At 36.2% G+C, this 13199-nt stretch overlaps 1 protein-coding gene across 4 annotated transcripts in view; it reads right to left on the bottom strand.

The window, feature by feature from the left end:
• Positions 1-13199, bottom strand: part of Acn (apoptotic chromatin condensation inducer acinus) — a 229813-nt gene that overhangs the window by 50752 nt on the left and 165862 nt on the right. For all 4 annotated transcript variants that reach the window (XR_016549792.1, XR_016549793.1, XM_090407980.1 and 1 more), the window contains exon 9: positions 76-183. Coding sequence is in view for 2 of the 4 variants with exons in the window: in XM_090407980.1 (XP_090264106.1) it covers positions 76-183 (108 nt within the window). In the remaining 2 variants the exon portion in view is untranslated. The remainder of the gene's footprint in view (positions 1-75; positions 184-13199) is intronic.

Raw genomic sequence — 13199 nt, 5'->3', positions numbered from 1 at the left:
ATACTGCATTTTTTTTATACAAAAGTAAATTCCCCATTTTTAAAAGCCCCATAAACTTTGAATTTACAGTTTTACCTCCTCCTGGGTAGCAAAATCTGCTATTAGTGTTTTAGGGTTGGATACTGGCCATCGCGAACCATGCAGTGAATCTCTTGTTGCCACAGCCTGTTCTTGTGTTTCATACTAAAGATATAAAGAAAAGGATTAACTAACAATTCTTTATCATGTTAAAAAAAAAGTTTAATTTTCTTGACCAAAAAGCTCTGGAAAGACTTTTAATGGGATTATATTGATCAAGTGCATATAATAAACAAATAAGTTATACCAACTAAGGCTGTTGGCATCTTCAGGGTACATAACTGATGTAAGGCACTAAAAAGTAAAAACTCTGTTACAAACTATAATCAACCGATTCCAATTATATTAAACAAATTCCATACTTAGGGATAGTTTCCAATAAGATTGCAAGACTCCTTAGACCACATAAAATAAGAATGGCCTTTAAACTCACAGAAACGATTACACAATTCTTAAGATCTCCAAAAGATAGCCATCTTTTCTCCAAATATGCTGGAGTTTATAACATACCCTACTCGTGCAGCTTGAATTACATCAGCCAAACTTCAAGGAGCCTTCAAATTAGGCAAAAAAGAACACATAGGTGATGTGAATAATAACAGAGAAGAAAAATCAGGGTTAGCTTTTCATTTCTCAAGAACGAACCATACCACAGAGTGGGATAGAAGCACAATTCCTTACATGGAGGAGGACTTCCGCTCCCGAATTTTTAAGGAGGCCACAACAGTTGCCTGCTGTATACAAAACCTTAACAGGAACCAAGGACTAATCTTGCCTGTGATCTAGAAAACCCTTATCAAATCCTTCAACTCGCCAGAACTGAATTATAGTGCGAACTATAGAACGTTCCTAAATAACAACAAGTGATATCATCCACGCTCTATGAATGTATTGTACGCGCTCTGTTCTTTGTTTAATATAATTGGAATTGGTTGATTATAGTTTGTAACAGTTTTTTTACTTTTTAGTGCCTTACATCAGTTATGTACCCTGAAGATGCCAACAGCCTTAGTTGGTGAAACTAGTTGGTATAACTTAGTTGTTTATTATATGCACTTGATCAATATAATCCCATTAAAAGGTCTTTCCAATTCTTTATCATATTAAGATGCACCACTTTCATTTATAAAACACTAAAATACACTTATGGGAATTAACTGAATTAACATGTTGTACCAATAAAGCGTTAACAATAAATGAGAAGTATTTAAGGATGTTATATACTTTCAGTATAACAGTCATATACTTCTTATTGCTCAAGAAACAAACTAAAATAAATGCTAGGGGATGAACTAGATAAGAAATAGCTGCCTGAAAAAATGTAGGGAAATATGCTGTGATTTATGAGAAGAAACCAAACTAAAGTTTGGTTTCTTCTCATAAAATCCTTCAGTGCAGTGTCCTCTGATAAATCAGGGAACAATTAGAGACAGCTTATGACTGACTAAAGCACAAGTATTTTAGTGAATCATATAAACAGCTAATTTACTAAAGCAATATACAAAAAAGATACTACAGAAGTCGATGAAATGAACAACAGCAACAAAAAAACTGCACTGGTCCTTGTGGTTACAAGCATAGAAAATGTTATTATTCTTTAAAAGATACTTGTGCCATGAAAGGTTTCTTTAATTCACATGAAAAACACAAGGAAATAAAGAATATTTATTTAAAACCTTATATTTCAGTATGAATATTATAGGCCATCATCAGTGGCAATGGTAGTTAGTTACAAGGGAGAATGCAAACGACGATTGATTTGAAACAGTAAGAGCCGTTTGATGTTATACATAAAACAGTAATGGTATAACTGACAAAATATGAGGGGTGTTTGAGAAGTCTGGTAAATTTCCAATAGACAGTGACACAATTCATTCATTCATACCAGTGTTAGCACATATGATTTTTTTCAGCTTTTTCGTTTGGTAAACATTTAAAATGGTGTTTGCATTTTTCATAAAAATGGAGAAAAACGAGTTTCGTGCGGTGTTGAGTGATCAGTATAATTTAGGGATCATGTCAAATTTGTGATTTTTTTCTGTTTTATTGTGTTTTTTTCCTTAGAAAATTAGTGTTTTATAGTATATTAGAATAGATTTTCATGCTTTTGGAGTATTTAGTGTTTTTATAACACATTTTTGTTGTGATATTTTAATACTGGGTATAGCTGCGGAATGGTGGCAAAAACACAGAAGAAACAATACTAACAAGAACAGCGAAGTAGTGAACAAGAATGCTTTGTCCACTAATGATAATACTGAAGATGATATTGAAAATAATTTAGCCTCCAAGATCGCTTAAGTTAAAGCAGATTATTAGACAGACAATAGGGGAAACTATAGAAAGTCCAGCAGCGTTTAGAGAAACATAGAAAGGATAAAAAAGTTCCCCAGCAAAATGGAAAACAAAGCATAGAATCTGGTAAGTTGGTGCATAATAACAAACATCTGGTAAATAAAATTGATTATAAAAAGAAGGATGGTATTTGGTATGGTGACTATTATAAAACAAGCCACTGATTAGCAGGTTATAATGTCAAGTTTTCCTGGAGCTAAAATTAAAAATAAAATGTAAGATTGATTAACAGAAAAGAAAAGCAAAGGGGTAATTCTGGTAGGTACCAATGATTTAACTAGCGATAAATTCAGTATGAGAGAGAACACAAAAACATTGGAAGAAGCGAGAGTGAAGAGTGAGAAAGTAAAAATTGTTAGTATATTACCTAGATACGACAGAAATAAATTACGAAGAAGGGTTACGATGGCGAACAATTTGATGCACAGGCTGTGTAGAAGGAATTGATGCGTGGAATGAGTTTGAGAGAACATTGGATTTGTATAAGAGGGTTGGCCTACACTGGAATGAGTTTGGCATCAGGAATCTTGAAAAACTATTAATTGATATAAGACCTAACATAAAGAGTCAAGGAAACTGAATTCTGATGGCAGGAGTTGTGAGAATCTCCATTATTAAAGGTGTGTATGAGGTGGAGAGCAAGGATTATGAATGATATGCTGGCTGAAATGTGTGAGGAGATGAGAGTACAGCTTGTTAATGTGTGGAATGAGTTTGAAGGAAGAAGTGAACTGTATGGGAGCAATGGACTGCATCTGAGTGGTAATGGTATGAGTCGCTTGGAGAGACTGCTGCTGGAAGGTAGAGATGTGAGCAGAGTGAGAGAGAATGAATCAGATCAAGCAGGAAGTGGTGTGGAAGAACAGGAGAGATTGAAGAGGTGGTTATGAATGAGGAAGTGAATGGTATGAGTATAGAAAATGAGAGAATGGGTGTGCAAGAAGAACAGGGAAAAGGGGAGGCTCAGGGTGGACAGGGGTACACAGTGTGAGAAAGGTGGATGCTTCGAGAGGAGGTGAGAGCATGTGTAGACAGGAAAGATATGGGATGACCTGGGATCAAGAGGAAACAGTTGGAATTGAAAAGGGTTTTAAAATGAATAAGCAGAAAGGGAAATGGCCCCAGTCGAGCATGGAGAGATCGCATCGAGTGAGTGGTATCAGTGGAACTAGCTGTAGATCCAGAAATGAGCTGTTGTGTTTGTATACAAATGTTAGAAGTATAAGAAACAAGGCAGATGAAATGGTTGCGTTAATTGCATCTGTTCACCCAAAGATTGTCGGAATAAGTGAGACATGGTTGAAAGAGGACGACATCCCGAAAGGAATAGAGATGGAGAGGTATGATGTGTTTCGTGAAGATAGAAGAGGTAAAAAAAAAAAAAAAAAAAAAAAAAAGGGGGGGGGGGTGAGTGCTATTGATGATAGAGAAAGAGTTATGTCCATACAAAGTAGAGATGCAAGAGGGAAATAGTGCCAGTGGTTTTGAGGCAGTATGGTATGAGATAAAGGTGAATGGAATCAAATATTTGGTTGGATGTTGTTATAGACCAGGTAATGTGAATAGTGGTGATCATGAAATGTATAATCAAATTAGTCAAGCAAATAAGAAAAAGTGATCATTATTGGCAATTTTAATTATGGCAATATAGACTGAAATGATGGGATAACAACTAGAAGTAAAGAAAATGAGTTTCTTGAGTTTTTGAGGGATAACTACCCTCAGACAGTATGTAACAGAGGGCATGCGAGGATTGAGGGTCTTGGATTTAGTCATTATAAATGAGGTGTCAAATCATCCACCAAGTGGTAAGAGTGACCATGACGTTATTACTCGGGTGGTTGCTAGCAGTGTGAGGACCTCTGTGAGAAAAGGGTATATGTGGAACTACAAGGGGGGGGGGGGGATGATTATGAAGAGCTCAGGAGATAGCTTGAGGGTGTAGCATGGAATGAGGAGTTAGCTGGAAAAGAGATCAATGCAGCTTGGGGGATTTTCAAAAATTATCTAGTAGATGCAATATCTAAGTGTATTCCAAGGGTGAGAAGGTTAAATAAGGCAGGTGTGATATAGATGAATAAAAAGATTAAGCATGCGATACAGAGAAAGAGGGCATTGTGGAGGCAGCATAAGAGAAGTGGAAATAACCAATTCCATGAGGTCTACAAAGACCAGGCAAGGAGGGTGACTTGGTTGGTGAGGGTAGCTAAAGAGAGGCATGAACAGCAGTTAGCTAATGAAGCCAAAAAGAATCCTAAGGAGTTCTTTGGATATGTAGCCAGCAAAAGAAAGAATGATTATGGAAGAATGACATTGATAGGAGAAAATGGTATAAAGACAGCTGTTGCAGAATGTGTGGTGGAGATACTTAATGAGCAATTCATAAAGGAATGTGTGGTGGAGATACTTAATGAGCAATTCATAAAGGTCTTTCAATCTTGTGAATGTAACATCATGGAGAGATTGAGAGCAGTAGATGATGGGGAGGAGAGACTGACTGTAAGTGAGCAAGAGGTGTATGGGGAGTTGAGTCAATTAGATGTTAATAAGACTCTGGGACTTGATAATATATCACCACGTATTCTGAAGGAATGTGCCAGAGAGTTGACACCTGTGTTGACATTTTTTTTAATATGAGTCTTGCACTCGGTCAAGTTCCTAAGGAGTGGAAGGAGAACAAGATTGTGCCACTTCATAAAGGAGGTGATCGAACTCAAGCATCAAACTATAGGCCTATCTGTGTGTCAGGTGTTGTGGTTAAGTTGTTGGAGAAGCTTGTGAGAACTAGGATCCAGAGTTGGGTTGACAACAATGATATTATCTTTGATGGACAGCATGGACAGAGGAGAATGATACACAGTAATATACTTAGATTTTGCAAAGGCTTTTGATAGATTACCGCATGATAAGTTGATAGTCAAACTGGATTGGATATTATATTAGTGCATTGGATTGGAGACTGGCTATCTGATAGGTATCAACAAGTTGTGTATGGGGGAGCAATATCTAGGAAAAGGAAAGTCACTAGTGGAGTGCCTCAGGGGTCTGTTTTGGGACCATTACTGTTTAACTTGTATATTAATGATATAGAGGAAGATTTGGATGGAGATATTCAGTTGTTTGCAGATGATGCAAAGTTGGGATGAAAAACAAAGGGATGCAGAATTTATGCTTGGTGAGAATATATTGTTGGAGGTGGAAGAAATTAGAGATCTGGGGGTGGGGGGTGGATAAGGATCTGAAATTTAGGGGACACATAGCCAAAATTGTGAAGACAACAGAAAGACTTCTGTGAAAGCTGCAGAGGACACTGACATGTAGAAGTAGAGAGATTCTTGTTCCGTTGTATAAGGCTTTGATTAGGCCACACATGGACTATTATGTCCAGATTTGGTCACCTGGTTTTCAGAAGGATGAAGAGATGTTGGAAAGGGTCCAAAGGCGATTGACTAATGTAGTTTCTGACCTCTGGAATGTTGAGTATGAGGAAAGATTGAGAAGATGTAATTTGTAGAGTGTGGTGGACAGGAGGAAGAGGGGAGATATGATACAGACCTAAAGTTGGTAAGGGATTGTTATAGGATCAATGCTGGAGAAGTTCTACAGAAAATAGGAGATCAGGGGAGAACCAGAGGTCATCCCTGGAAACTGTATAAAGAGGCTGTGAGTAGGGGAGTGAGGGGTAGGTTTTTTTCGTGGAGAGTTGTAAATGATTGGAATGCCTTGCCTGAGAGTGTGGTGTCTGCAAGGAGTCTGAATATGTTCAAGGCACGGTATGATGAGCTGTGTGTGTGATAAAAGGACCTCCCAGATGAGTCTTTGACTCCATGAGGTCTTGGGGTAATAATAATAATGATTTGAAGAGAGAATGATTCTGTGTTCATCCAGTTTGGACCTATCAAGCATATGTGATAATGTCTGCATAAGTTAAAGAACTAGATAAGAAGAGAGATTTGCAAGTTGTCGAACTGTGTCATGTAGACCAGTGCTTCCCAAACTTATGAATATAAAGGCCCCTTTAGAAAAATTAAAATATTTCACACCCCCATTGAAAAAAAAAATCATAATACAGACATATATTATTATAATATTTATTGTATTTATATTCAATACAAAACATACACAGCGAATATTGCAAAAATCAAATGCAAATATTACATTTTTAGCATCTTACATACACATTTTTGACATGGTCTTAAAACATTTCAAATTTGTTTTCATTATTTCACGGCCCCTCAACAAAACTAACAGCCTCCAAGGGAGCCGCAGCCCACAGTTTGGGAAGCACTGATGCAGACCTCAGACAAGTCAATACAAAAGAGCATGCAGGTAATTTATTATGTCTATACACGAATACAAGGAGTATCAGAAACAAAGGAATAGAGTTTGTTACCTTGGTTAATATATTGAGACCTCATATTGTAGGCATTAGTGAGACCTGGCTATCAGAAGCAGACATACTAACTGGCATCAAATACAAAGGGTACAACATTTTTAGGAAGGATAGGAGAGGATAGGGTATGCTGATATTGATATGGGATGACTTGAATTCAGTTAGAGTTGAGGCCTATGACTGCAATACTAGTATGTTTTTCATGTAGCAGTGAGTTTGAAGGCATCTGGTGTGAGGTAGAGTGTAACAACATTAAATACATTACATAGTAGGGTGTTGTTACAGACCTGGTAGACCAATTGCTAGTGATGAAGAAGTGCATCACCAAATAAATATGATGGGTGCAAAAAGAGTAATCATAATGGGGGGAGGGGGATATTAATTATCCAAATGCTGATAGAGTAGCCAAGTCACACGAGAAGAATGAAGCTGAATTTATTGAGCTGTTGCGAGACAACTTCTTCAAGCAGCATGTGATGAAAGGAATTCATGGTCAAAGACTGTTAGATCTGATTATAGTGTCAGAGGAGGTTTCAGTTAAAGATAACTATTCTGATTCCAATGGGTAACAGTGATCATGCAGTACTCACTTGGAAGTGGCTAAGTTTATGAATGTTCCATTCAGGAAAGATTACATGCTGAACTACAAAGCAGGAAATTATGACCAGCTGAGGAGGGGGGGGGGGGGTTGCTGGATTCTGTACCATGGTATCAGTGTATGGAAGTGTTTCAAAATGCTTAAATAATGCAATATCAGAACTATGATAATTATAAGCAGCAGGCCAGAAGAGTCAAGTGTTGTATGGAAAGAAACTGGCTCTGCAAGTTAAAAATAACCCAAAAGAATTCTATCGCTATGCTTCAAGTAAACGAAAGAATGAATTTGAAAGAATAACTCTACTGAATGCAGATGGTATGCAGGTGACTGATGCAGAAGTGATTGTTTAACTAATGAATAGCCATTTTGCTAAAAGCTATCAACCTGGTATATGCAATGTTGAACTCACTGCCACCACAACATTGTACGAGGAAATTCATACAATGATGTGGTATTGTTTCAATCCTTTCACCATGCGCTGTTTCAGGTAATTATCCCTTAGTAACTGTATAAATTATATTTCCATTTTGCCACGGGCCATTTCCTTTTTCCAATCTATATCACCATAATTATAGTGATATCATGATAATTGCTTGGCCTGCACTCATTGTGCTAATCTGCTGATGCATGACATCCACATCTTCTTCTGGACTCTGCAGGTATAGCAGCAACTAATAATGTATTTTGTCCTGTTGGCCTCTATCTCACACCAGACATCTCCTCAAAATGAACCATTTCCATCAGATCTACAATCTTCCTTAACTTTTATTTTTGTTGGTTAAAGTTCTGCAGCTCTTCCTGCCCTATTTCTATCTTCTCTGAAAATACAATTATCCGTTACATTCCATCCCTGTAACTACATCATTTCCGATGTTGTCAGAGAATGGTCTTGCTAATGTCAATAATTTCTGGCTAAGTCAAGCTTATCGATGCTATAAACTCCTCAACTTTATTTCTGATACTTCAAGCATTCGTGTACATGCATTTCAACATCCCATTGGGCACACAGTTACCATTACATAATGTCATTACCTGTCCATTCAAATTCAAAACCAGCATTTCATAATCATTCCTGTGCTCATACTTATCTATCCCAGCAGGGCTAGACACATGCTCGATTGCTCCCCCTTTAATATCCCTAGTTTCCCTGGTTTTGCACTTCTATCCTCTCACTGAAAACACTTTCTTCAAGCACCTATCTCCAAAACCATTTAAGTGCAGTCCATCAGGTACATTCACTCCAGACATTATAAACTTCACACCATTTCTCCTGTACAATCTTCTCATTGACAACCATGGCACTTTTCAATTCTAACTCATCATATCAAGATAGCAGACTCACAATATTTACTTTCTTACTCTTCCTTTTGGCTTCTTCTAACAACGCTTTTCATATCTTCTCTCATATTTCTCACCTTTCAAATCATTTGTGCATGACAAAACAATTAATTTGCTTGCTTTTTCTTCTGAAAACTTAAAGCTTCACTAACATTCTTTATCTTTGCATCTGTAAAATATACTTCCATCACTTTCTCATTAATATACCTCTTATCATCGAATCCACATACAATACTATCTCTTTTCTCTAGTTTCTCCCACTTTTATGCTTTTCCCATTCACTCTTTCTTTCATTCTCTGTCCTTCCGTAACACATGTCTGTTTCTCCAACTGTAACACATGTCTGTGAAGAAGTCCACATAAGAGTGTAATTTCTTTCTGCACTAGCAACTTATCATCCACATTATTACTTACACACGGCTTCCTTCAACCTCTCATTGGTATTTCATGCACTATCATTCACTGCTTCAACTACATTCTCCAGAACACTTTGACAATCCTGCCTTATATCCATAATATCAGTCACTTCATTCTTTCGCTTCCGACATGACTAGCATTTCTCATACTTGCTTACGAAACATTTTTTCGTAATATATACTATGCAATACAACACTGTTTAAAACATTATCATAATGTGTTAAAATATAATGAGTTCCAAAAAGAAAATTACTGTATTGCTGAAAAAAAAAAAAAAAATTTAAGCATTTGCATAATGCAAGTTTACCAGAAATACTAGTTTATGCAACCAGAGAAATTAAAGATTAAAATAAAACAAATGTAAAGATTTTTATTGTTGATAACTGAACACAAGTTTTTATTTGGAAAAACTGTATTTAAATAATGTAATTTGCACCAGTTGTTTCCTTAACTTTCTCTGCATACATATCTTTGTAACATCAAATAGCATTTTACAATGCTTCATTCAATGTTAGGATAGACATCCATAAGAAAATCAGAAGAATCATCTGTTTTTCCAACAAAAGCCAAAAGCTTTTGTTGGAAAAACAGATGATTCTTCTGATTTTTTTTTTTTTAATTTAATAATTCCTAGTCGTAGGCATTTTGTAATTGTTTATAACTGTGTATAAAAGGGTACTTGTGTAATAAAAATAAACAAAAATTGTAGGGCGACCATGACTTTGCTGCACCAAAGGTGAAATAACACTAAAGCATGCATCAATACATTTGTGACTGTGGCTTGCTAAATCACTACAATACTGTTATAGTGGAGTTGGAATGTCTATAATGCAGTACAGTATTATACTGCTAAAAAATAAATAAAAAATTGTTAAAAATTATAAACTGTTATAGTGAAACCTGCACTGTTCAAAACCAAGCTATGCAAGGTATTGCAGTATTCAAATGCAAGAATAAATTCATGGTGGGAACAGTTAAAATTGTACCAGGCAACAAAGAATTAAAGTCTTAACTAGTGCCATCTATTGCTGGATGAAGAAGTTTAAAGGATTCATCTTTTAAAAGTAATGATCATCTCTTCTACAAGATCATTTTTACATACAAAATCAGAGATCATGATCCTAATACACAAAAAGAAAAAAGTTGTTAAATTACTTAAAAAAAAAAAAAAAAAAAACCACATCTTAGTCCAAAGAAGCTGTTAACAAGCTCAAGCCTTTTGGTGTGAAGCCACTTAGAACACATGGAGGACCAAATATTCACTCGCTCCTACACACAAATTTACTAAACAGCTGGCTAAATCATTTGCTCCCCATCCAACCATTCCTCTCTGTGAAAAACATTCTGTTCACTTAAAAAGTATATTAAAAAAACATTCTAAAAAAAAGTTCAGATATAATTAGATTCAATATTACTTCAATATAAAACAGAGAAGACTTGTTTTGCTAATCTTTCCTTGTCCATTCTATTTAAGTGACCACACAAGAGATTAGCTCTGCTAATGGATTCCTGGATGCTGACAAATGTCTAGTTCTTTCCTAATATCCTCGTTTTTAATATGATATTGCCACTGATGCCATCACATCTAATCTTTCTCAGGACTCTCATATCTGCGGTCTCTAGTCACTGGTCAAGCGTTTTACTTCTAATCCAGTTCTCAGATCCATAAGTTAAAACTGGTTTGAGCACTGTCTTGTATACAGCTAATTTAGTGTTCTGACTAATTTCTCTCTTACTCCATATGAATTTATTCAATTGACTTCCTACCATACCAGCTTTGTTGAATCTGTTGTCTATTTCCATATTTAATTTACTATCTTTGACCTTCATGCCATATCTATTACAACGGTATTCAATTTAGTCAGGAAATCTTGCAGGCTTGTAGCAGATTTATTTAGAAGTATAACATCTTCTGCATAAAGCAAAGAGCTGACATTAACATCTCCAATTCTGATATCATGATTAATACCACTTATCTTCATTTTATCCATATAGATAATGAATAACAGAAGGGATAATGTACATCCCTGTCTCACACCAGATTTAACATTAAACCATCTTCCTCTACTTCCTTCAATTCTAACTGCTGACTTGCAACTCAAATAAAGATTAAGTATTGCTTGATATAATGCCCCATTGACGCCATATAACTGTAGCATATTCAATAGCTTCTCTCTTGGCACCTTGTCATATGCCTTTTTCCAGATCGATAAAACTTAAATACAGATCTTTGTTATATTCCCATGCTTTCTCAACTATTTGTCGCAAAGTGAAGATCTGATCCTGACAGCCTCTATTTGGCCTGTATCCAGCTTGTTCTTCACCAAGCTTTTCTTCCACAATTCTGCTTAACCAGTTCTCAAATATACCTGCATAGATCTTGCCAGGAACATTCAGTAAGGAAATACCTCTGTAATTCTCACATTCAGTTTTATTTCCCTTTTTATATATGGGTACTATCACAGCTCAACTCCAATCATCAAGAATTCGTCCCTGTGTTCAGGCCTTCTGAAGTATGCAGTGCAGCCACTGTAAGACTTTTATACCACCATACTTCAGCATCTCTGGTAGGATATCATCTGCTCCTGCTGCCTTTCCACATTTCAAGCCTTTAATGGTTTTTTTTCTACTTCAAGCATGGATATGTATTCCTGACTGCATGCCTGTTGAGTGTTTTTTTACCACTGAACTGTCACTGCTTGCTTCATTTAGCAATTTCTCAAAGTAATTACTCCATACTTCAAGGATATCTTATTCTCCAGTTTTCATGTCACCTTTATCATCTCCAAACTCCTTTTACAGCACTCTTTCCTTCATTTCTAAGCTTCTTCAACAACCTCCAGAATATCTTACCACCTTCTTGATATTTATTTTCTATGTCCTTGCCAAAGTCCTCCTATGACTTTTGTTTAGCTAGTTTTACACAGTGTTTAGCTTTCTTACATTTGTCTCTGTATTCTCTAAGAGCACAAGCTGACTTATTTGCCAGGTACTTTTAATATGCTTTCTTCTTTTCCTTCACTGCCTCTTAACTTTCTATGTCCACCATGAAGTACTGATTTTTCTATCCTTGCACACAACCTCACAACATGCCTCTCTGGCTGAATCAATCAGGGTTTTCTTCAAGGCTTGCCACTGAATCTCCACTGTTTGGTTCCTGTTCTCAAATTCTTTCATTTTTTCTGCAATAATCTTTGTGTATTTTAGTCTACAGTTCACACCTGAGAACTGCTAAATTTTTATTCGCTTTAAAACTTTCTTACATGTTATTATTTTCAATATGAAATTCAATTTTATCCTGCTCAAGACGAAATAGTGATCACTTCCAATTTCAAATCATCTTTACACTCTGGTGTCCTGCACCAGGGAGAAAACACCACTATCAACAATAACATAGTCAATGAGACTTTTCTTATTCCTTGCCTCTTCTACCAATGTGAATTTGTGCACACTTTTATGTTGGAACATGGTGTTAGTAATAACTAGTCCATGTCCTGAGCAGAAATCCAACAAGTATTTTCCATTATTATTAGCTTTGCTCTTTTCTCCAAATTTTCCCAAAATATTTTTGTATGTCTGACAATCATTTCCTACTCTGTTATTTAGATCACCAACAAGGACCAACTTTTCCTTTTTCATTGTGTCAGTTGCTTTCTCTAAAGCATCAAAAAATTCCTCCACTACTACCTTAGTAGAACCTTCTGTGGGACCACAGGCACAAGTATGTCTCATCGTCCAATTCCTCATTCTGATATATGTGCACATCATTCTACTTGAGACTGCCTGCCATTCAAGAAGATTGGCCTTGTATTTTGTGTTGAACACTATGGCTAATCCTTCTTTTCCTTGATTGTCATTGTCTGAATATAACATTTTGTATTTATAGCTCAAAAATATCTCACCAGTTTTTGCCTTTTTTGTTTCAGTCACCCCTATCATGTCGATCTGGTACTTATCTAATTCTTCGGCTAGTTCCATTTCTTTGCCATTCAGGCTTCTTATGTTGATAGTACCAATCTT

Source organism: Typopeltis vanoorti, chromosome 18 (genome assembly GCF_054136105.1).
Source record: "Typopeltis vanoorti isolate ZY-2024b chromosome 18, IOZ_Tvanoo_1.0, whole genome shotgun sequence".
NCBI classification, from domain to species: domain Eukaryota; kingdom Metazoa; phylum Arthropoda; class Arachnida; order Uropygi; family Thelyphonidae; genus Typopeltis; species Typopeltis vanoorti.
Note: the sequence above shows the minus strand (reverse complement) of the source record. Positions and strands in the feature narration are given on the sequence as shown.